Here is a 24,317-nt window from a genome sequence, read left to right as displayed (position 1 = left end):
TTGTATGGTGATGTTGGGTAGGGGCGAGTGCTGTGTTGTATAGTTGTCAGTGTGTCTGATAAGGTGAGTGCTCTGTTGTATAGGTGTCTATAGGTGTTCATGCTGATGCAAGGTACATGGAGCTCTGCTATATTTGGAGGGGGGCCGTATTAGGGGTCCTGAGATCAGTGGTATCTCAATTGTTCACCGCTCACACTCTAGAGGACCTATACTAATTATAGAGCCATCAGCTCTGCATTCACCCTGCAGACACTGAGGCCTAATTGCTGCTTAAAATATGTGAACCCCTGCAGGCTGCCCCCGAGCTATAGGAGGAGAGATGTGCCCCTGATCAGGCATGTCACAGAGCTAGGTCTATGGAGATGGCTCCAAGTATGGGGGCTGCTGCCTAGACATCCTGCTACTATTCCAAGAAGCTGACAATCTACAGACACTGGGCCACTGTATACTATAACATACCTGACTGTAGATACACCTGCTGAAATCTCCCCATGGTAGGACTATTAAAGGTTTATCTTATTTTATCTTATTATAATGATAGTTTATAACCTCCAGTACATATCACTGTGTATTATAATGCTCCGGATATTACAATGTCTGTCTGGTTGTATTCCGGAAGGGTTGCAGTCGCTTTAGATGACGTCCCCATATGATACTTAGCAGATGACTTGGTCTATTCCCTGAGCTGGAGTGACAGTGACCTCTGGGAGGCGCTGTGTCTTGTGGATTTTCTGGTAATTGGCAGCCGCTGAATGTCTGAGATTGTTGTGGAGAGTAATTGTGTGTAACGTGGTCGCTGACTACTGTGCAACACATCAGACAGATGGAAGTCATTACACTCTGCTCATGGTGGCTGGTGGGGCTGCTTAGGAGGTTCATCACTAGTGTGTTATGCTGGGATCTGTACGTAGGGGGTGGGAGCTACACAAAAATATGGACCTCTGTGCCGAGACTTTGACTGTACCCCAGTGGAACCTGATACCCCTTGTCCTCCAGACTGTCAGCTTCTGACACTTGGGGATCTGGAACGGTTAAACGCAGACACTTGGGGTCCAACACTGTAACATGCCCTGTGTCTCCTGTTGTAACCCCTCCTTTACCAGAGCAGAGTCCTATACAAGATTAATAATAGTGACCCCCTCCCAACTTACTGATGTGTGGCCAGATTTACCCAAAGAGCAGATGCTGAATCTTCCATGTTCTGGAATTTCCTCCTTTTCACTCCATAATTGTTGCGATTAATGGGTTAATTATCCACTACAAGGACTTGCATGGAGTAGATATATGTTGTCTTCATTGTCCATTACCAGCACCTCAGAGAGGTCTCCAAAGTGGGTCCATATTATGTAATGCAATATAAAGTAGGCTGTTAGAGGTCCACACGTACTGACATAAATGTGGCGCCATCATCACTGTCCCTGGAGCCGCCCACTTTTTATAATGCTATTTGGCACGTGTAGTATAAGCTCCGGCATATCATACTCAGGTTTTTCTCTTCAATTCTGTGTTTAAATGTGAGTAATGTGTGCAATGACTGAGTGACCACGCCCCTGCACTCTGTGCCGCGCCCCTGCACTCTGTGCCGCGCCCCTGCACTCTGTGCCGCGCCCCTGCACTCTGTGCCGCGCCCCTGCACTCTGTGCCGCGCCCCTGCACTCTGTGCCGCGCCCCTGCACTCTGTGCCGCGCCCCTGCACTCTGTGCCGCGCCCCTGCACTCTGTGCCACGCCCCTGCTTGCCAGATAGATGTGATAGGTCTGAGACTAACCACGCCTCCTCTACACCCCTGCTTATTTGCTACATGTGATATAAACCACACCCCTTCACATTCTGTCCCACCTCTGCTTAGCTATATTTTAAGAAGCCCTTTACTCCCATGTTATTCATCCTTGTCAAGCCCCTTCTTTCTGACACCTGAGTAGCGCCCCCTGTGGGCTCTGCCACTCATGATCTGGGATGTCTCCTGCGGTTTCTTCCACCTGCACAGGGTGTCTCTTAGTATTTGCTGAGATGAAGTGTTTTGCAGGCCGCGTCATCTGATTTCTGTCCGCGTCTCTCACGGTTTCCCATTTGTCATTAGCTTTTCATATTGTTATCTGTATCCCGTGTTCCTGGCAGGACTGACAGCTCAGTGCAGAATTCATTGTCTTTGATATTCTTGTATTGATCTTGACATACATTGTGTCTTGTATTTCATGTACACTCAGAGGTGTAGTTACAATTCTGCCTTTACATCAAGTCCTATTCTCTAGTAACAGCCAAAGCTGCATCAGAACTGGCTTGGTTTCCTTTTTTGTTATTGCCCTGCAGCACTCCTTATCTCAGTGCTGCCACCTATCAACACTGATGTGCAATATTGTGGGGGATGTAGAGTAGACACCAGACACATCACAATATAATCTATATGTCCCAGGAGACCTAAACTTCAGAGTAGCGCATTGTGTAATTTAGTGTGTGCAGCCCTGGATATGACTGGAGTATAACATAATGGACTAATAAAATTGCCTGTCTTGTCTTTCTAGGGAAACTGCAAGGTTCTCATAGGGTGGGGTACAATGTGACTCTCCAACATGTCTTCCATTATCTGCAGTCCCCGTGTAGTGGTGATGGACGTTGCCTCTCACATAGTAATAGAATAGATGTCAGGTCCCGCTATGGGGTTTACATCCAGGCCCCATCATGTCCGGCCCAGTCCACAGTGTGATTGGTGTAGACATCCTATGGCTCAGGTCCCATTGCAGGGTTTATATCCCGTTGATTTCAGGCCTAGTCTACAGTGTGACGAGTATAGACATCCTATGGCTCAGGTCCTGCAGTGGGGTTTACACTCAGACCGTGCCATATCAGACCCCAGTCCACAGTGTGATGGAGCTTCTCCCTGGGGTATTTACATCTACCCTCATGGTTGCCTGTCACTAAGAAGCTATATCCCCATTTTCCCCATGTTTGGTTGGCAGGCAGCTATGATCCTTGACCACAGTATTCACTGTGTGGGTAGGAAAAGTGTGTACATAACAAAAGAGCTGCCATAATGTGGCCCGAGGCAAATCTCTGTGACTTGCAAATATAATACAAACTTTCCTGTGTGCAAATGTAGAGCAATGGAAGAACAGGGTCCTTGTGAGTGTTAGGAGCTGCCAATAAGTTCAAGGTATTGTGATGTACAGGGTGTCAGTGAGCGGTACTGTGATGTACAGGGTGTCAGTGAGTGGTACTGTGATGTACAGGGTGTCAGTGAGCGGTACTGTGGTGTACAGGGTGTCAGTGAGTGGTACTGTGATGTACAGGGTGTCAGTGAGTGTTATTGTGATGTACAGGGTGTCAGTGAGCGGTACTATGGTGTACGGGGTGTCAGTGAGTGGTACTGTGATGTACAGGGTGTCAGTGAGTGGTACTGTGATGTATAGGGTGACAGTGAGAGGTACTGTGATGTACAGGGTGGCTATGAGATGTACTGTGATGTACGGGGTGTCAGTGAGTGGTACTGTGATGTATGGGGTGTCAGTGGTACTGTGATGTACGGGGTGTCAGTGAGTGGTACTGTGGTGTACGGGGTGTCAGTGAGTGGTACTGTGGTGTGGGGTGTCAGTGAGTGGTACTGTGGTGTACGGGGTGTCAGTGAGTGGTACTGTGATGTACGGGGTGTCAGTGAGTGGTACTGTGGTGTACGGGGTGTCAGTGAGTGGTACTGTGGTGTACGGGGTGTCAGTGAGTGGTACTGTGATGTACGGGGTGTCAGTGAGTGGTACTGTGGTGTACGGGGTGTCAGTGAGTGGTACTGTGGTGTACGGGGTGTCAGTGAGCGGTACTGTGATGTACGGGGTGTCAGTGAGTGGTACTGTGGTGTACGGGGTGTCAGTGAGCGGTACTGTGATGTACGGGGTGTCAGTGAGTGGTACTGTGGTGTACGGGGTGTCAGTGAGTGGTACTGTGATGTACGGGGTGTCAGTGAGTGGTACTGTGATGTACGGGGTGTCAGTGAGTGGTACTGTGGTGTACGGGGTGTCAGTGAGTGGTACTGTGGTGTACGGGGTGTCAGTGAGTGGTACTGTGATGTACGGGGTGTCAGTGAGTGGTACTGTGGTGTACGGGGTGTCAGTGAGTGGTACTGTGGTGTACGGGGTGTCAGTGAGCGGTACTGTGATGTACGGGGTGTCAGTGAGTGGTACTGTGGTGTACGGGGTGTCAGTGAGCGGTACTGTGATGTATGGGGTGTCAGTGAGCGGTACTGTGATGTATGGGGTGTCAGTGAGTGGTCCTGTGATGTACGAGGTGTCAGTGAGTGGTACTGTGATGTACGGGGTGTCAGTGAGTGGTACTGTGATGTACGGGGTGTCAGTGAGTGGTACTGTGGTGTACGGGGTGTCAGTGAGCGGTACTGTGATGTACGGGGTGTCAGTGAGTGGTACTGTGGTGTACGGGGTGTCAGTGAGTGGTACTGTGATGTACGGGGTGTCAGTGAGTGGTACTGTGATGTATGGGGTGTCAGTGAGTGGTCCTGTGATGTACGAGGTGTCAGTGAGTGGTACTGTGATGTATGGGGTGTCAGTGAGTGGTACTGTGGTGTACGGGGTGTCAGTGAGCGGTACTGTGATGTATGGGGTGTCAGTGAGTGGTACTGTGATGTACGGGGTGTCAGTGAGTGGTACTGTGATGTACGGGGTGTCAGTGAGTGGTACTGTGATGTACGAGGTGTCAGTGAGTGGTACTGTGATGTACGAGGTGTCAGTGAGTGGTACTGTGATGTACGGGGTGTCAGTGAGTGGTACTGTGATGTACGAGGTGTCAGTGAGTGGTACTGTGATATACGGGGTGTCAGTGAGCGGTGGGGGGGAATGAATGAAGGAACAATATAAAATCTGCAGCTTGTGTGTCCCCTTGCCAACGTTTGAAGCCTCGTGTGTGTACTGACACCAGAGAGCCACTTGATGCTACAGGCATGAAAGGGTTACTGACATTTAGCAGCGGCAGACCAGAAAGGTCAGCTGTAAATATATATGTATACCGGTGTGTGAGTGTATACAGGATTGTGCACATATATTAGCACCAGGACGGAGGGAGCGGAGCATGGCTCCTAATACCAAGGACAGGCCCTGCAGTAGTCAGAACAGTTCTCTATAAGACGCCCTCTTGTGCAGGGTTTTCTTTATTAATTAGCCATCCTCTGGGGGGCGCTGCACTCTATTGATCTCTGTATATATTGCTTCCCGCGGGTATATTTGTGGCAGATTCCGCAGTCGCTGCTGTGTCTGCCATATCCTGTATGCTGCTGTGGGAATGAAGGGCTGGGATATGTACGGCACTAGTCACTCCGCAAGCTGCACGCTGTAATTACACCCTTTATTTACAAAACACAATAAACGTTGGATATTTCAGGCGTCTTGTGAACTGGATCCGTGACCCTTAAACAATGCGATTGCGCCAAATCCGTTTATTAACCTATGAATGGACACGGCTTGTGTTATCCTCGGTCACAGAAACAAACAGAACGCCGTGTTTTCTCTTATATTTGCGTCACTTTTACGTCACTTCTTCCACATCTGTATTTCGTCCTTCTTACGCCCAGTCCCGTTGGCCCTGGTAACGGCGGTACGTTATTCTGTTTTCGCCGCCGCCGCCGCCACACGCCTGGCTTCTCTCAGTTTGCTCTTTTTTTCCTGTCTCCCCTGTAATGTACGATATCGAGGAGACGTGACCGCAATAAATAACAAGACGAAGCTCGTATAATGACCCGCTAATAAGCGATCGCTCCCTGACTCTGCTGCCACCTGCTGGCCGTGTCTGTGCACTGCAGCCTCCCGTAATCCCACCTTTCCCTTTCTAATCCTGTAGACTATAGCTGATGGGTTTACATGCAGTGAATCACCGCTCAGGCGTGTGATCATGTGACCGCGCCATTCTTTGCTCGAGTCCTGCTTTATCTGAACGGCGGCTTTTATTATTTTTTGTAGATGTTTTCGGTCTGGCGCTCGGCACTGCGGTTGCCTAGTAACCACACGGCTGTTGTTCCTTCGGAGGCGGCGTCTCTCGTTGGGTCATGTTTTGGTTTCCTTCATTAGTGGAGTTTCTGTGACTTCGGTTTTTGCGCAGGTAGCAGCTTTCTAATCTGTTCATGCCGAGAGGCGGCGCCCCCCCCCCTCCCCGAGACACTGATCTTACGTCCACACAATGATGAGACTGTTGTGTCTGATTCTGCCAGACGACCCGCATAATGTGGGGACTAACGTCTGCTATCACCACATCTCCCGCGATGCCTGGGCTATTTGGGCTGCCATTCGCTTAGTCTGCATTTCTTTCCTTCACCGTCTCTGCTTGCTTTCAGTGACTGGGAGTGTTGAGATGGAGCTCTTGCTGTAGTCCTGCTTTCACCTCCCATGTCTCATGCTGTGGATCCTCGGAGGTGTGTATGTAGTTAGCCCCGCCCCTGAGGATCTTGGTTGTAGTGACTTCCAAGCTGTAGCCGTTTGTTGGGTCTGGAGAAAAGGTGGAGATCCTGACCTGGTCTAGTCCTGCTGATCCCCTGAGATAGGACTGTAGTTTACCCCGCCCCTGAGGATCTGACTTGTGGTGAGCGCCTCAGCTGTATCTGTTTGCTGGACATGGAACACTGGTGGCGCCCGGAGGGGATGGAGGCTGTGAGTGTTAGTAATGTGCAGCCGGACCCTCCCACAGACCACTACCACACCCTCACAAGCTGGACTGTCTTCTTATTCAGCTGCAGAAATGTATACAAGTCCCCCTGCCTGATAATCTTACAAAAATAACAGCAAGGTTTCCCCTCCATCCTCACCCCTCAATCTGATTGTGGGCCTCCTGCCAGTCGGAGTGGCCACTAAGTGTCCAGCTGTCACCAACTCGGAGGAAGATGAGACCCCCAAAGACTGTTATACCCCCTAAACACCAATTCACCCCCGGACATTTCTGCCCCCCCTAATTACCAACCCCCACACGTCCAAACACCCCCCTGCTATACCAACAATTCCCTCTGGCACCAAAAAAGCTCTTGTTTTAATCTGATGGATGATGACGGATGATGAGAAGAGGAAACTCTACATCGTACTGGGAGAAGAGGAGTCGACTGTGGAGATCGCTGCCCAATACGTGTCCAGCTGTCACCAACTAAGAGGAAGATGAGACTCCAAAGACTATTATATACCAAATCACCCCCCCCACACACACACACACACACACACACACTTTACTTACTTTGGCAATACGAAATATCTACTAAAGCTTCTTTGAGTTGATTTGTTAGAGTATCAGTAAGAAATAATGTTGTATTCTGTCCCCCACCCATCCTGAGCTCTGCTCCAGAGTCTGTGAAGACCCCCAAGCCATGATGTACTGCTGTGTCTTATATGTGTCTTGTATGGACACCTGGCCAGTCATAATATTGATCCTGTTGGTGTCTGTTACAATGTATAAGTGTCTCTACTCTAGGCTCAGCAGGTCCTGAAATCCTCTGTGCTGCCAGCATCTGTTCTGCTTGGATCTACACTGGGGAGATCCTGCAGAAGTCACTTTTTGATTTCTAAGATTTGATTCATGGAGTGACTGAGATGATCCAGAACCATGTAGGGGGCAGAGATATAGCCGTAGGTTTTGCAGATTATTACACCACTGGCCTCTAGAGATCTGCAGAACATCAGTCCCTATATCTCCTGCAGATTATTACACCACTGGCCTCTCTGGAGATCTGCTGAACATCCCACCCTATATCTCCTGCAGATTATTACACCACTGGCCTCTCTGGAGATCTGCAGAACATCCCTCCCTGTATCTCCTGCAGATTATTACACCACTGGCCTCTCTGGAGATCTGCAGAACATTGCTCCCTCTTTCTCCTGGCATAGATCTCCTGCAGATTATTACACCACTGGCCTCTCTGGAGGTCTGCAGGACGTTGCGCCGTCTACCTCCAGACAGGTACATAGTGCTAGATTATTCGAGGTTCCCTGTGTGATGTAGCAGAGCTGGCGCGGTGCAGCAGCTGGGGGCTGGTGATAAGCTCTATCAGGACACACAATAATTCCTGATGAGATGTAATTAGTGTTTGCTTTGTGCCGGTTCCTCTCTGTGCCCCGCCCCTGCTGTGTAAACACTGATAACACCCCCTTTCCCCCCCTCATTGTCTGTGTACTGATATAGTCATTGCCCTTTGGTATACACTGCAGCTGGCGGGTGGGGGGTCTGGGTACTTCTGTCTGCTGGCTGTTCTCTATAACTTTTTTGGGGGGACAGTACACAGGAAATATACCAGATATAATAAAGGTGGGGGGGTGCAGAATGTATGAAGGGCACCATCAGCCTCCTTACTGACTATCTCCTTATAGTAATAAAAGCGAGATATTCGCATAATCCAGAGCCTCCTTACTGGCAGTTTCCTCATAGTAAAAATAACGCAATATAGATATAATCAGCCGTCTCCTTGCTGACTGTCTCCTAGTAATAATAATACAAAGATATCAGGATTATGTTGAGCGTCTGTTCTCCCGCAGCTGTTCTCGTCCTCAGAGCGCCCGCCGCGTTGTTCTTTCTAAATGCGATTTTGTTCTCCCTGCGAAAAAGCAAGATTGGATTAAATGGATCCGGCGCGTTCTGTCCTGGAAATTACATTTCTTGCTGCGGCTCCTGAGGGTGGGGAATAAGTGGCAGCCATGACATGACATGAGGCGTGGGGGCGATGGGACATACATGGGGTCATGGGTCTGTCCCCTCGCTGTATCCAGTCTAGACTGTTCTCCAGACTAATACATTGGAACGAATTATAATCACAGAACAAAAGTGCGGCTATATTACAGATCATTGTGATCACTGATACACTGTAACAAGCCCACAGCTGTGCGCAGCATCATTGTGTGGAGTCCAGACTGATACTTGTTACCAGCATTGATACCACTGAGTGCTTGTTACAGTGTGTCGGTGCAGGTTACAAGTATCTGTACTGAAACAGTTTAACAAACCCTCAGCTGTAAAAGTTTCCTTGCAGATTATCGCTATCATTTTTTAGTCCAAAAGCACGGTCTGTATGACTGTTCCACAGCTGGGTGTTTGCTACAATGAATCAGTGCATGTTATGGATCTGTCTTGAGTCCTCAGAAGGTTGCCTACACTGAGACTTTTCACCACTGAGGGATCGTTGCAATGTACCCAGTATGGACAGTTTGGATTTTACCAGTGTTCTTCCTTCTCCGACCTGATCTCCTTTACGGTCCTGGGGACAGTTTATTGGCACCATTAGCCTGGCGTGTGTTAAGGAATCCCAGCGGTGTCGTCAGAGGAGAGCCCGCCGCCATGAATGATGTATCCTCCTCGTTCTGCATTTCATTATGTAAATCCCCGCTCGCTCGCTCGCTCGCTCACCGACGAACAATTGGATTTCGTTCAAGAACAATCGACTGTAGATTAATTGCCCGGAGATCTCAGCGCTGCCGGCTATGCAGGAGTTAACTAACCAGAACCCATCAACACCCACAACTGGGAAAGCTGGGTGACATTGATTTCTCCTATTTATATAGCGCCATCCTATTCCGTAACACTTTCCAGACAATCACTGTCCTGTACAGGGATCACTATATATATATATATATATATATATATATATATATATATATATATATATACATATATACATATATTCCCTCTCAGCAAGTCTTTGGAGTGTGAGAGGAAACCCACCGAACAAAGGAAGGACATACAAACTCCTTACAGATGTCGTCTTTGCTCTGCAACAGTTTTGGGCAGTTTTACCTTATATAGCACCAACATATTCCAAAGCCCTGTACAGTTTGTCACAGCCGGGCAGAAGATGGTCACCTACCCGGTACTATGCCCCGCTACATGTCACATAGCCAGCATTACAGTACTGGTGTGCATGTGTATCAGTATCTGAGGTAGAGTGACACCTGGTGAATAGCAGAGGTACTGCACTGTACTAGCCCACACATGGATAGTCCGGCCTACCATGTGGAGTAGCCACAGCATAGTACAGCACTCCACCTACAGTAGTCATTGGCATACAATGTATATGAGAGGAGTGAAAATAGCAACATATCCAAGACAAACTCTGAAGCCGAGACTTGCATGTGTGCACACAGACTTACAGGGACTGATAGATGAGCCTGTGACCTCCTGACCTCATGTGAAAGAGTTAATACTCGTGTGTGTAGAGGGCAGGGATCTCGGGGTGCATCCTTTGGACATAATCCGCATTGATCTGCTGTGTATACATCCAGGCCCATCATTCATCCCAGCGGGCAGCATGCGAGGGGTTAAGCGGTTAGGTATGTGTAAATATTATTTCTGATCTTACCCCGGACCGCTGCCGCCTCTCAGCGCAGAAAGTGTGAACACAAGCAGCAGGCACCATGACTTTATAAGGATCGCAATGACTGCAGAGACTAACACACATAAATCTGCGGAGGATGAAGGACGACTACTGCCATCATCTTGTGCTGCTCCATCACTGCAGACTTCACTGGACGGAAGCTAGAATGTGTCCTCTAGTCGCTGTATCTAATCTCATCTGAACTGTGTATCTAATCTAGTGTGATAGTGTGTGCTCTCATATTAGAGATCACTAATCCATGCAGATTGGGAGTAGTATTCACAGTGTATAGAGAGGATGATGGGTGACCAGACAGTCCACTCCATAGACTCCGGCATGTCCTCCCCGCCTGTCACAGGTAGAAGCTTCATTATGTTCTGTCCCCCTCCTCCAGGTCAGTGAAGTGACACTTCCAGGCTGGTGTCATGTGGCTCTGGCTAGTAGGACCCTCATCCATGCAGCTCCATTCAGCCTTGGGGGAGGGATGACAGGTGTATGAGAATTATGGGAAGTTTCATTCATCACCCTGTTTGAGTGGCGAAAGCTGAACCAAGTTGGCAGGACACCACTCACCACCAGAGCTGCAATGAGATAAATATATATAGAAACCCAGAAAATGAGAAAACCAGAGCACAGGAACAACCACTTAGGGGCAGGAGACTGACACTTCAGATACAGGACAATAACAGGCTGACACTTGGGGTACACTATAATGATACTTAGGCTAAAAGATAGTGACACATTGACACTTAGGGTACAGGATAATGACACACTGATACTTGGGGTACAGGACAATGACAGGCTGACACTTGGGGTACAGGACAATGACAGGCTGATACTTGGGGTACAGGACAATGACAGGCTGACACTTGGGGTACAGGACAATGACACACTGATACTTGGGGTACAGGACAATGACAGGCTGATACTTGGGGTACAGGACAATGACAGGCTGATACTTGGGGTACAGGATAATGACAGGCTGATACTTGGGGTACAGGATAATGACAGGCTGATATTTGGGGTACAGGATAATGACAGGCTGATACTTGGGGTACAGGACAATGACAGGCTGACACTTGGGGTACAGGACAATGACAGGCTGATACTTGGGGTACAGGACAATGACAGGCTGATACTTGGGGTACAGGATAATGACAGGCTGATACTTGGGGTACAGGATAATGACAGGCTGATACTTGGGGTACAGGATAATGACAGGCTGATACTTGGGGTACAGGACAATGACAGGCTGATACTTGGGGTACAGGACAATGACAGGCTGATACTTGGGGTACAGGATAATGACAGGCTGACACTTGGGGTACAGGACAATGACATGTTGATACTTGGGGTACAGGACAATGACAGGCTGATACTTGGGGTACAGGATAATGACAGGCTGATACTTGGGGTACAGGATAATGACAGGCTGATACTTGGGGTACAGGACAATGACAGGCTGATACTTGGGGTACAGGATAATGACAGGCTGATACTTGGGGTACAGGACAATGACAGGCTGATACTTGGGGTACAGGATAATGACAGGCTGACACTTGGGGTACAGGACAATGACAGGCTGATACTTGGGGTACAGGACAATGACAGGCTGATACTTGGGGTACAGGACAATGACAGGCTGATACTTGGGGTACAGGACAATGACCTGCTGACACTTTGGGCACAGGACAGTGACTCTTTTCTACTGGTTATTGCTGTCACCTGCATGCAGGTACAAATGTTTTATGCACTGGGTGTCTAAAGGGTTAATGGTTTGTGGTTGCAGCCGCCTGGTCTCGTCCATCGGTCACGGTGCGGCGTCTATATTTGGAGTGCGGCATTTTCTAGGAGATTAATTTCCATGAAATGTCGCCTTGATGAGCGGCTCGTTAATGTCGCCACCTGATGAGCGTTCCGCATGGATTGGTTTCGGTTGAGCGCTGTCATCTCTCTGCGGCGGATGTTCTCCAGCCTTGGGGTACCTCAGGGTCACCCCACCATTTATAGTGATGATCTAAGCGAATTGTTATCTGGTCTTGGAAAAGCTGGTTGAGCACCAATATGGCTGACATGTGAGGGTTTGTCAGCCTGCTTTCCATGACTCCTCATGCTAGTTATGAAGGGTTTAATCCTCCGCATTTATGTACATAGCTGATTGATTGCAGTGGTTTTATGCTTGCTGACAGCACCCACTGACTGTCTCCAGTATACATATGTACTGCCTGTATGACGCCTCACACACTTGTTCTATGTTTGCAGGACCCCCGGAGTAAGCACAAATTTAAGATCCACACATATGGGAGTCCGACGTTCTGTGATCACTGTGGCTCTCTGCTCTACGGGTTAATTCACCAGGGGATGAAGTGTGAGAGTAAGTACTGGCTGCGCTCCTCAGGGGCGGAGTCACTGAAACTCATTACCCAATAGTCAGAAGGTCACACAGTTTGTTTTCCCTGAGCATAGGAATTAATGTGTGCTGCCTGCAGGTGGTGTCTGTATGAGATGTAAATAGTGCATGATGGGATATTGGGACATTGTAACAAACCCTCTGCTGTAGCAAGTGTTAAGTCTGGATCTCAACTGACAATGATGAAGAGACAAATCCCAAGCAAATATTAAGCAGTTTCCTTCACCATTTCCCATGCGGCTGTAGGGTAGCCCCGCGCTGGCCTTCTGCCATATTCCGGCCTCTCTGCTCATTTTATTTGAACAAGGTCTTAATTGAGTCATTACCTTTTATCTCCTGATTCCATTCTATACTTCAGAGGTATGGTCATAAACATACCGCCACTTACCTGGTCAACTCCTCACTTCCATACCATGTTGGTCACCATCATTCCTATGTAATAGAGCAGAATGTCCGCAGACTCCGACCCCTCCCCTCATTACCATATATAGATATAAATATAGATTGTCTTCAGCATTGCTAGAGTCACAGGATAAACTACAGACTACCACTATCTACCACTAGGAGGAGCTCACCTAATACAGATTATACAGCCACCACTATGGGAGCTCACTATGTACAGATTATACAGCCACCACTATGGGAGCTCACTATGTACAGATTATACAGCCACCACTAGGAGGAGCTCACTATATACAGATTATACAGCCACCACTAGGAGGAGCTCACTATATACAGATTATACAACCACCACTAGGAGGAGCTCACTATATACAGATTATACAGTCACCACTAGTAGGAGCTCACTACATAAAGATTATACAGTCACCACTAGAGGGAGCTCACTATATACAGATTATACAGTCACCGCTAGGAGGAGCTCACTATATACAGATTATACAGTCACCACTAGAGGGAGCTCACTATATACAGATTATACAGTCACCGCTAGGAGGAGCTCACTATATACAGATTATACAGTCACTACTAGGAGGAGCTCACTATATACAGATTATACAGCCACCACTAGGAGGAGGTCACTATATACAGATTATACAGTCACCACTAGGAGGAGCTCACTATATACAGATTATACAATCACCACTAGGGGGGAGCTCACTGTATACAGATTATACAGCCGCCACTAGGAGGAGCTCACTATATACAGATTGTACCTCCACCACTGGGGGGCTCTACATACCGATTACAAAGTCACCACTAGGGGGAGCGCACTACACCAAGATGATCATAATACCATAGGATGCAGACAGACCGTTATCATATGACTCTTGGTCTGTGCAGGAAGGCTGGAGCTGTGCATGAGAGTAGTTAGGGTGCTGTAATACATCGGAGAGGCTGTGTATATATGTATAATGTGTGTATGTATGTATGTATATGCCTGTGGAAGGGATCTCAGAAAATTCCTTAAAGCTTGCAATCTGTCATCATTTTTAGTTAGCCATTAAAAAAGGTATCAGCTACTGAAGACTCTCAATTTTTTATATTGTATACATTCACACACTATTTTGTTATGTTATGTTCCTCCCAGCCTGCGACATGAATGTACATAAAGTCTGTGTGGTGAATGTGCCGAGCCTCTGTGGGATGGACCACACTGAGAAGAGGGGGAGGATCCTGCTGAAGGCCGAGGTCATCAGAGACGAGCTGAATGTCACAGGTGAGTCCCCCAGGCTCTATGGGTGAGTGTCATCTTTTGCTCCCTGTTATCAGCCAGTCTTCATAGTCCGGGGGGAGTTCTTCTTGCTCTGATCAGTACATGATTCTGACTATTTGCCGGATGCTCATTCCCATTTTGCTGTGTTTATCCTCTGGGTTGTTTATTGCTGTAAATGCTGATATTCGCAGATTGGCGCCCCCTGTAGGGTCCATAGGACGTTGCCATGTAGTCTATCCCTCCCCTGGCCCCGCTGTGAGCGTGTAATCACATTCTGCCAGGATGAATTAATATGCTAATCCTCAGACGTGGCGGCATCTCTGTCAGGATATTAGGCTCCTCCACAGGGTCCTGTCAGGTAGGGGGTGAATACTGCATTACACCCAGCGGTGGCGCTCTGATCACACTGCTGCTCTCTGATGAATCCTCTGATCCCCCCGAGCCATTCACATTCCAGGCACTGGCTCTTCTAATGAGTCTATGAGAATCTGTAGAAGAGTCTGTACTTTAAGAATGGGAATGAAACCCCTGCATTGTCATTCTTACCTCTACCACTAGGGGAACTCTTCTATACATAAACTCTTATCAGAACAGTCTGGACTGTAAAAATGTACAGGATTCCCCTACAGAGTGTCACTACTACCTCTCCCACTAGGGGGCTGCTCTGTACAATGCTCTGTCCGGTCTCTTTTTCCTATATATGGTTATTGTGTTGTATTCCCTGCCTTGACCACTAGGAGAGCTGTGACTGGTAATAATCTACATAACTTCACCTATCATTATCTCCATGTCTTACGCAAAATGACAGGCGGTGAATGTAAACCCCACAGGGCGTTCCTATATGTACCTGAGATAATCTGCGGTAGGATGGTGGTAATAGCCTGCAGGGTGCATAATCAATAGTGCATATTTGCTGAGGGTGGTGACACCCAGAGATGTCCGCGCCGCCGCCTGCTGCGGCTTCACCTTTGCTCTTTATCAGATATGATCTCATAACATTCAGCAAACTTTTCTTTGTTGTGATCTCATGTTGTCTCATGCTCTAGTTACATCCAGAGCTGCATTCACTGTTGTACCACGTGTCTGCTTTCACATACCAGTGCGTTTTTTGTTCAGTTAACTCTTAGTTTTATGTCTGGCAGCATAGCGCCTATATCAAGGCTGGGGCTGCCATGTCACCCTGTGACTAGGTGAGATGTCAATGCAGCTCTGGAGATGACTGGAGCATAATATAGGGTAAAACAAGATAAAGCATTTACATTTTATTATTTTGACTGGGAAAGATGTGATGCAGTCCAATAATCTGGATCTACCTGCTCGGCCCCTGCTATCCGTACCCCCTACTGCCACCCAAGTATGATTATCCTGGTAGCCACAGCCCTCTCCGTACCCGCCAGTGCTGATATAGTCATCATTTCTTCTCCTCATCATAGGGCCACACTGCCATCTGCTGGTTATATCCTGGTACTGACATCACATGGCTATAGCACAAGTTGGTCTCTATAAAGAATTTCAATGTGGGGGCTTTGAGTGCCCAAAGTGCTGGTAATCCATGACCCTCAATACACCCCTCCCCTCCCACAATGGCGAGCTTATATCAGTTAGGATTTTTATAATATATTTTATTTATATAGCACCAACATATTCCGCAGCACTGTACAAATTGTAGGGTTCAAGTACAGACAAAATGAGACATTACAGAGTAATAGTCACTTTACACAATGGGACTGAGGGCCCTGCTCACAAGAGCTTACACTCTATGAGGTAGAGAGGGCGACACCAGAGGTAGCAGGGGTGACTTAGGAGGTAACATTGCTTATACAGAGGTCCAGATGTTTTTGTGATAGAGGTTATTTTTAGAGATGAGCGAGTACTATTCAATACAGCCGTTTCGAATAGCACACACCCATAGGAATACAGTTAGTCTGATACAACATCATATTCGGTCGGGTATTGCGGGAGCGTGAACAGAGGAGGGTTCATTTTAGGGATTCTAACTGCAGAAGGGTTTACATTAGGTATTGTGATCGGCCTGTCTGATAAGATGCATTTTGAAGCCGTAGACATTGGGAGTTAATCTGATTGTCCGGGGTAGAGCATTCCAGAGAAGTGGTGCAGCTTGGGAGAAGTCTTAGATACGGGAGTGGAAGGTTCTGATAATAGGGGAGGTTAGTCTTGGGGCAATGACTGAACAGAGGGCACAGGTTTGGTGATAGAGATGAGGGAGGAAATGTAGGCATTAGAAGAGCCTTGTAGACGAGGGGGATACGTTTATATTGTATTCTGTATTGAATAGACAGCCAGTGTAGTGACTGACGCAGATCTAAGCTTATCAGCTGAAATGAATGATTGCACGGACCAATAGATTGTATTTCTCAGTCTGTAGGATTTGCTGCTCCTTTCCTTTATGTTGTTTTTTTTTTTTTTTGCCCTGCCCGATACCACTTCTCCTTTCCTGTATGTACCATGCCCAGTACTATTTTCTTGTCCTGTATACAGAGGGTTAATTGCTTCCTCTCACTATCTCATGAAATCTTCGGGTCGCTTGTCAGCTTCTTAATTGCTCCTAATTGCAGTTTCGCCATTTGAGCATGAAATTAATTGCTGTGAAATGAGATGCAGATCTGCGGCCATCAGTCCAGGGCGACACGTCTGCTGCCATCAGGAGGTCACCTGAGCTGATCCCCTCACCCCATCCTCTTTATTCAAAGTTTTTGTGCCCTTGGAACTTTACCACAAGTAGAGAAGGGGAGAAGTTGAATACTAGTAATCTGGAGCTCCTTACCAAGACACATAAGACTGACCCCCACCATCACAGGCTTCAACAAGGCCCTGAAGACTCCCCTATTCAGGAAGGCCTACAACCCCCAATAACACTATCACCGCACCGCCATCTGTACAGTCTCCCCCCTCTCCTTCTATCCCTCTTCCCTCATAGATTGTAAGCACTCGCGGGCAGGGCCCTCTACCCCACTGTGCCAGTCGGTCATTGTTAGTATTATATTTGTTTGTATATGTTGTGTACTGTATGTAAACCCTCAAATGTGCATTAATATAATAATGTACAGCACCATGGGATTAATATAATGTCCAGCACCATGGAATTAATATAAGAATGTCCAGCACCATGGAATTAATATAATAATGTCCAGCACCATGGGATTAATATAATAATATACAGCACCATGGAATTAATATAATAATGTCCAGCACCATGGGATTACTATAATAATGTACAGCACCATGGGATTAATATAATAATGTCCAGCACCATGGAATTAATATAATAATGTACAGCACCATGGAATTAATATAATAATATACAGCACCATGGAATTAATATAATAATATACAGCACCATGGGATTAATATAATAATATATAGCACCATGGAATTAATATAATAATGTCCAGCACCATGGAATTAATATAATAATATACAGCACCATGGAATTAATATAATAATATACAGCACCATGGAATTAATATAATAATATACAGCACCATGGGATTAATATAATAATATATAGCACCATGGAATTAATATAATAATGTCCAGCACCATGGAATTAATATAATAATATACAGCACCATGGAATTAATATAATAATATACAGCACCATGGGATTAATATAATAATATACAGCACCATGGAATTAATATAATAATGTCCAGCACCATGGGATTACTATAATAATGTACAGCACCATGGGATTAATATAATAATGTCCAGCACCATGGAATTAATATAATAATGTACAGCACCATGGGATTAATATAATAATGTACAGCACCATGGAATTAATATAATAATGTACAGCGCCATGGGATTAATATAATAATGTACAGTACCATGGGATTAATATAATAATGTACAGCACCATGGGATTAATATAATAATGTCCAGCACCATGGAATTAATATAATAATGTACAGCACCATGGAATTAATATAATGTACAGGACCATGGAATTAATATAATATACAGCACCATGGAATTAATATAATAATGTACAGCACCATGGGATTAATATAATAATGTACAGCACCATGGAATTAATATAATAATGTACAGCACCATGGGATTAATATAATAATGTACAGCACCATGGGATTAATATAATATTGTACAGCATCATGGGATTAATATAATAATGTACAGCACCATGGGATTAATATAATATTGTACAGCATCATGGGATTAATAGTGCTATATAGATAAACAATAATAATAGTCCTACAGTACCGCCCTCCACCACCAGTCTGTGCTCTCACACAGTAGGTTCCTAGGTTCTCCTGCAGTACCGCCCTCCACCACCAGTCTGTGCCCTCAGACAGCACACTCCAGTACTGCCCTCCACCACCTGTCAAATCAAAAAAAGCTTTATTGGCTTTATCAGAGATGCACTCCTCTGCAGGGGGCGCTAATAACTGTGCTCCATAGACGCATTTGACAGGTAGTATTCCTGATAAAATGAATGACCTCTAGATCCTGCTCCTACTCTCTGTTATCAGCAAGTCTAGAGGTTGGGACATTATATTGCAGTGTCATGTGATTTTCTTTTTTTTTTTCTTTACAGTCCGAGAAGCCAAGAACCTGATCCCTATGGATCCCAACGGGCTGTCTGATCCCTACGTGAAGCTCAAGCTCATTCCCGACCCCAAGAATGAAAGTAAAAAGAAGACCAAAACCATCCGCTCCACGCTGAACCCACACTGGAACGAGACCTTCACCTTGTAGGTGCTCTGACACTGGGGTAGGGGCTGGTGGAGCAGGATGTGGTGCAGCGTTCCAGGGGGGAGGGGTCACACTGGTGGCCCATGTTACAAGGAAAGACCATGCTGGTAGTCCGCCATCTTTGCTCACTCTCTGCCTGCTTATGTTGCAGTAAATTGAAGCCGTCAGACAAGGACCGACGCTTGTCCATTGAGATCTGGGACTGGGACCGCACCACCAGGAACGACTTCATGGGATCCTTCTCATTCGGGGTCTCTGAGCTGATGAAAATGCCGGCGTGTGGCTGGTGAGTGACCTAAAGGGCAACTCTACTGTGACAACCACCGACCGTCACGTGAGATCTGGTCCACTGAGGCTGCTTGTCTTCTATGTTGGTCTTTGGCATCTCACGTTGCACTCCATCCTTCCAGGTACAAGCTGCTGAACCAGGAGGAGGGCGAGTATTACAATGTGCCCATCCCAGAGGCTGATGACGGGAATCTCGAATTGCGCCAGAAATTTGAGGTGAGCCTCCCGAGCGCCCCTGTGGCAGAGGACATAACTCCAGTGTGACCATTATAACTTCTTATTTATATAAAACACAGGAGGACAGTGACCCGGGTATGAGGTAGCAAGGAGGGTGGTAAGCTCATGGTCATGTATGACAGTGCCCCCTCCTGGCCCACAGCCTCCTACAGGTTCCAGTTCAGTTTGGTGATTGACTGATGCTCGTAAGGACTTGTACATGAACACCTGTATGGAAGTACACTCATTGTCCACTAGATGGCACATGTCCAGTGATACAAGAGGCAGTACACGCTGTGTCTACTAGGTGGAGCATGTACAGTATCATGAAACAGAAGTGCACGCTGTGTCCACTAGATGGTGTGTGTGTGCAGTGAAACAGAAATACACTCAGTGTCCACTAGATGGCATATGTGCAGTGAAACAGATGGCAGTATGCTCAGTGTCCACTAGGTGGCATGTGTGCAGGAAAAAAGCTAACCAGAAGACTGAGTGAGCACACGATGGCCTGTATGTTGTAGACTAATGTCCTGTGTATTATTCTTTATTATTGTGTAGCTGAGTCTGCTGTGTACACAGTTGTGCGCACCTGGGTGATGTAGTGTTGTCAGTGGCAGCCCTCTTATATAACTCTCTGTACAGCCTATATGTGTTCTGTCGCTACCTATCACTGCACTGTCCCACTGCGACCCTCGGTGGGCATCCGCAGGCTGCTGATGACCATGTACAGGCTACTGGCTACGGGCTGTTGGCTACTGACTACAATCCATTGTTTCCCCTTCCCCCTTGGACCTATTGTGTACCCCCCACCCTCCCCATTTCCCAGCAGTCAGTGTTATACAGGGCCTGGGGCGTGTAGAGGAGAGGATACGCTAATAGCATGATATCAGTGCAGACCCCTAGGGGGCGGCCTCCCCGCTGTGTGTGTACAGATGTCTGTCTGGCTAATGTCTGTCTCTGTCGCTGACTAACCATTTATTTATTTTCGCAGTCTTTTCTGTCTTCCAGGGCTGTCATTTAAAAAATATCCACTTCTTAAAGGTAGCCCCGCTCCTCTCTTCACACCGCTACCATTCCTTGTACTTGTAGTTCTTCCTGTCACTGTGATTGAGGTTCATTACAACAGAATTAAGTACGCACCATGTCCTGACTGATAGCAGAGACAGCGCAGGCGGCAATCTGTAGGAAGGCACGTTTATAGGAGTATTACTGGGCTGCTAGCTGAAATACTCTGTGCTGATGGGGACCCTACTCCTCCTTCTATGTCTCAGCCCACTCCTCTCTTGAAATACTCTGTGCTTCTGGGAATCCTGCTCCTTCCATTATGCAATTCTGTCTCTGACCTTCTCGATAAGATCAGCAAACTCCTCTCATCTCCTAAAATACTCTGTGCTGCTGTGAACCCTTCTCCTTCCACTATGTAATACTTTCTCTGCCCTCTCCTATAAGATTAGCACACTCCTCTCCTCTAATACTCTGTGCTGCTGTTATGCTACCTTTTTCTGACCTGTGAACCTGCCTGCCTACAGATTCCTCTGATAGAACTGTTTTTCTTGCTGAGCTTTGTGTAACTAGCTGTTTCCAGCCGCTGTCATGGCTGCCGGGGTGGTGGGCATAATCTGCGGTTATCTTACAAGGTGCCTCCTTAAATCCTCTCCGTCTTCTCTCTCCTCTGACTTCTTCTGTCACTTTCTTTCAGCCTCGGGTGACTCACCCACATGATGTATCCGCTGTGATACATCCACCCGGCATATATACTGTCAGGCTTGTGCGGTTCTTGTAGCAGAGTATATATGGTCTCCAGAATCCGCATGCCGCACGGATCTCCACCCCGATGATTTAGACGTGGGGGCTGTGATGTAGAGGACACAGTATGCTGCATGCCTCGCTGTGTGGATGAGCATGACCATATCTAGTGTATGTGACAGATGATGGGAGTTGTAGGTTGTGTCCTCATAAATATGACACTGACTGTACATGTCTGTGTTACTATGTGCAGCCTGCAGGTGGCGCTCTGCAGATCAGTGCTCTCTGGATATATATTAGTATATACATCCTGATGACCAAAGCATTGTGTCATACAACCAGTGTGACATCATACACCCTTCATACATCCCCAGTGACATCATACACCCTTCATAAACCCGGTGTGACATCATACACTCCTCACACACCCGGTGTGACATCATACACCCTTCATACATCCCCAGTGACATCATACACTCCTCACACACCCGGTGTGACATCATACACCCTTCATACATCCACAATGACATCATACACCCCTCACACACCTGGTGTGACATCATACACCCTTCATACATCCCCAGTGACATCATACACTCCTCACACACCCGGTGTGACATCATACACCCTTCATACATCCCCAGTGACATCATACACTCCTCACACACCCGGTGTGACATCATACACCCTTCATACATCCACAGTGACATCATACACCCCTCACACACCTGGTGTGACATCATACACCCTTCATACATCCACAGTGACATCATACACCCCTCACACACCTGGTGTGACATCATACACCCCTCACACACCTGGTGTGACATCATACACCCCTCACACACCTGGTGTGACATCATACACCCCTCACACACCTGGTGTGACATCATACACCCCTCACACACCCGGTGTCGCATCATATACCCCTCACACACCTGGTGTGACATCATACACCCTTCATACATCCACAGTGACATCATACACCCCTCACACACCTGGTGTGACATCATACACCCCTCACACACCCAGTGTCACATCATATACCCCTCACTCACCTGGTGTGACATCATACACTCCTCACACACCCGGTGTGACATCATACACCCTTCATACATCCCCAGTGACATCATACACCCCTCACACACCCGGTGTCGCATCATATACCCCTCACTCACCTGCTGTGACATCATACACCCTTTACACACCCGGTGTCACATCATAGACCCCTCACACACCCGGTGTCACATCATATACCCCTAACTCACCTGGTGTGACAGCATACACCCCTCACACACTTAATGTCACATCATATACCCCTCAGTGTCACATAATACACCTCTAATCCACCCGGTGTCACATCAAACACTTCTAATACACACATCATACACTATTCATGCACCCGGTGTCACATCATACATGCAGACTGTTGTATTGATGTTGTATTTCCTGTTGCTGTTTTTTGTCAGTGTTGTTTGATGCTGCAGTTTTTGTATTGACCACCAGAGGGCAGCAGACACCAGGTTCTAGAATTCATTGTTTTCAGGTGGTTTTCTATTGCTCTCTTTATGGAGGTGCTCCGTCCAATCACAGGCAGTTATTATTCACCCGCCATCCACTCCCACAAATTGCAGCAAGTGTACAGAATCTTCCACCTTCAGACAACTTTGTCAACCTGTTTAGACTTCTGTTCATGGACTTTTATGTAATCTGCAGATGGGGACTGACACCGGAGTTGTCTGTAGGTGCTGCAGTCTCCTTTATAATCTGTAATGGAAGCTTTACATTGGGGAGGGCCTGCAGAGTGCTCACATAGTCAGGACTAAACCATCATAATGGGTGGGAGGGAGGGGATGGCACTGCAGGAAGTACAAGGTAAGCTTTGCTGTGTGCACAGTATCTTGCGGAGTTCTCCTTTAAGTCAAGGCCTGAGGGCTAAAATGTAGATTCTCTCCCTATGGTTACAGGGCACCCGGCCGGCCCCGGATCAGGTGCGTCCGTAGCGATGGAAGTAAGATGGTTTGCATGCCTTCCAAATAACACTTCTGCTGGGGGAGTTTGTTGTGCTGTGACACCCCCACCCCCATCTCAGCTCTCTTACTGCCCACTAGTCCTATAGTTTTCACCTAGGAGTCTGGTGGATCTTAAAGGGATCCTTCCACAAGAATGTCTTATGGGGTGCCGCTTTAAATGCTAAACCAATGAGGGCGAGAAGAAAAAAGCACCGCTCCCCCCTCCTTCCCCAGTGGTTGGGGTGGAGGGCCGGAATTTCACAGTGTAGTCCTCAGTGTCATCTGCAGATTGCTCATGGCTTCCTCTGACAACAAACAGCCTTCTGCCAGGTAATAATGAGTTGTCAGACAGTACCGTCACTATAGAACTATCCTGATCCCGTCCCACTCACATCTGAAGGTTTGTAACAGTCGTATCCAATGTATCAATCTGGAGTGTTGTGTGCACCTGATCCAATTGTAACAATCCCTCAGCTGTGTGATAGATCAGGACTTGGGCCAGGCACAGAGGGTTTTCATGTTCTATTCCTGTTATTTCTATCCTTCTGTACTACTACAGGCGGCAGATAACAGAAAGCAGTAGACTGGGCCATTATATGTTGTTAGTCTACGTCTCTTCCACTAGGGGGTAGCTTGGGTTTTACTTGATATTTCACCACCAGGGAGCAGTGGAGAGCTTGCAGGTGTCATAAAGGTGAGGTCTGACCAGGAAGTGGAGCTGTAGAGTCTTGGGGGGGGGTGTAGTGCACTCCACAGTGCCCCCTACTGACTGCTGTATGTACATAGATCTAGGGTTTAACTGCCTGTCTAATCAGCCACAGTGATGTTCTGTCTCCCAGAGCGTTAATTATGGCATCCTCTAATGTAATTAGTGAGCCCTCCGTTATTACTCCTGTCATTGAGTCGC

General features: G+C 47.2%; 1 protein-coding gene across 2 annotated transcripts in view; it reads left to right on the top strand.

The window, feature by feature from the left end:
* PRKCA (protein kinase C alpha) overlaps nucleotides 1-24,317 on the top strand; it is a 91,509-nt gene that overhangs the window by 54,394 nt on the left and 12,798 nt on the right. The window contains exons 4-9 of one of the 2 annotated variants that reach the window (XM_075279574.1): nucleotides 12,589-12,700; nucleotides 14,286-14,414; nucleotides 18,991-19,147; nucleotides 19,300-19,434; nucleotides 19,559-19,652; nucleotides 23,366-23,389. In XM_075279574.1, coding sequence (XP_075135675.1) covers nucleotides 12,589-12,700; nucleotides 14,286-14,414; nucleotides 18,991-19,147; nucleotides 19,300-19,434; nucleotides 19,559-19,652; nucleotides 23,366-23,389 — 651 coding nt within the window. The remainder of the gene's footprint in view (nucleotides 1-12,588; nucleotides 12,701-14,285; nucleotides 14,415-18,990; nucleotides 19,148-19,299; nucleotides 19,435-19,558; nucleotides 19,653-23,365; nucleotides 23,390-24,317) is intronic. The other variant, XM_075279575.1, reaches the window with a different exon arrangement.

Source organism: Leptodactylus fuscus, chromosome 6, assembly GCF_031893055.1.
Source record: "Leptodactylus fuscus isolate aLepFus1 chromosome 6, aLepFus1.hap2, whole genome shotgun sequence".
NCBI lineage: Eukaryota > Metazoa > Chordata > Amphibia > Anura > Leptodactylidae > Leptodactylus > Leptodactylus fuscus.
This window is presented reverse-complemented; position numbering and strand designations above follow the sequence as displayed.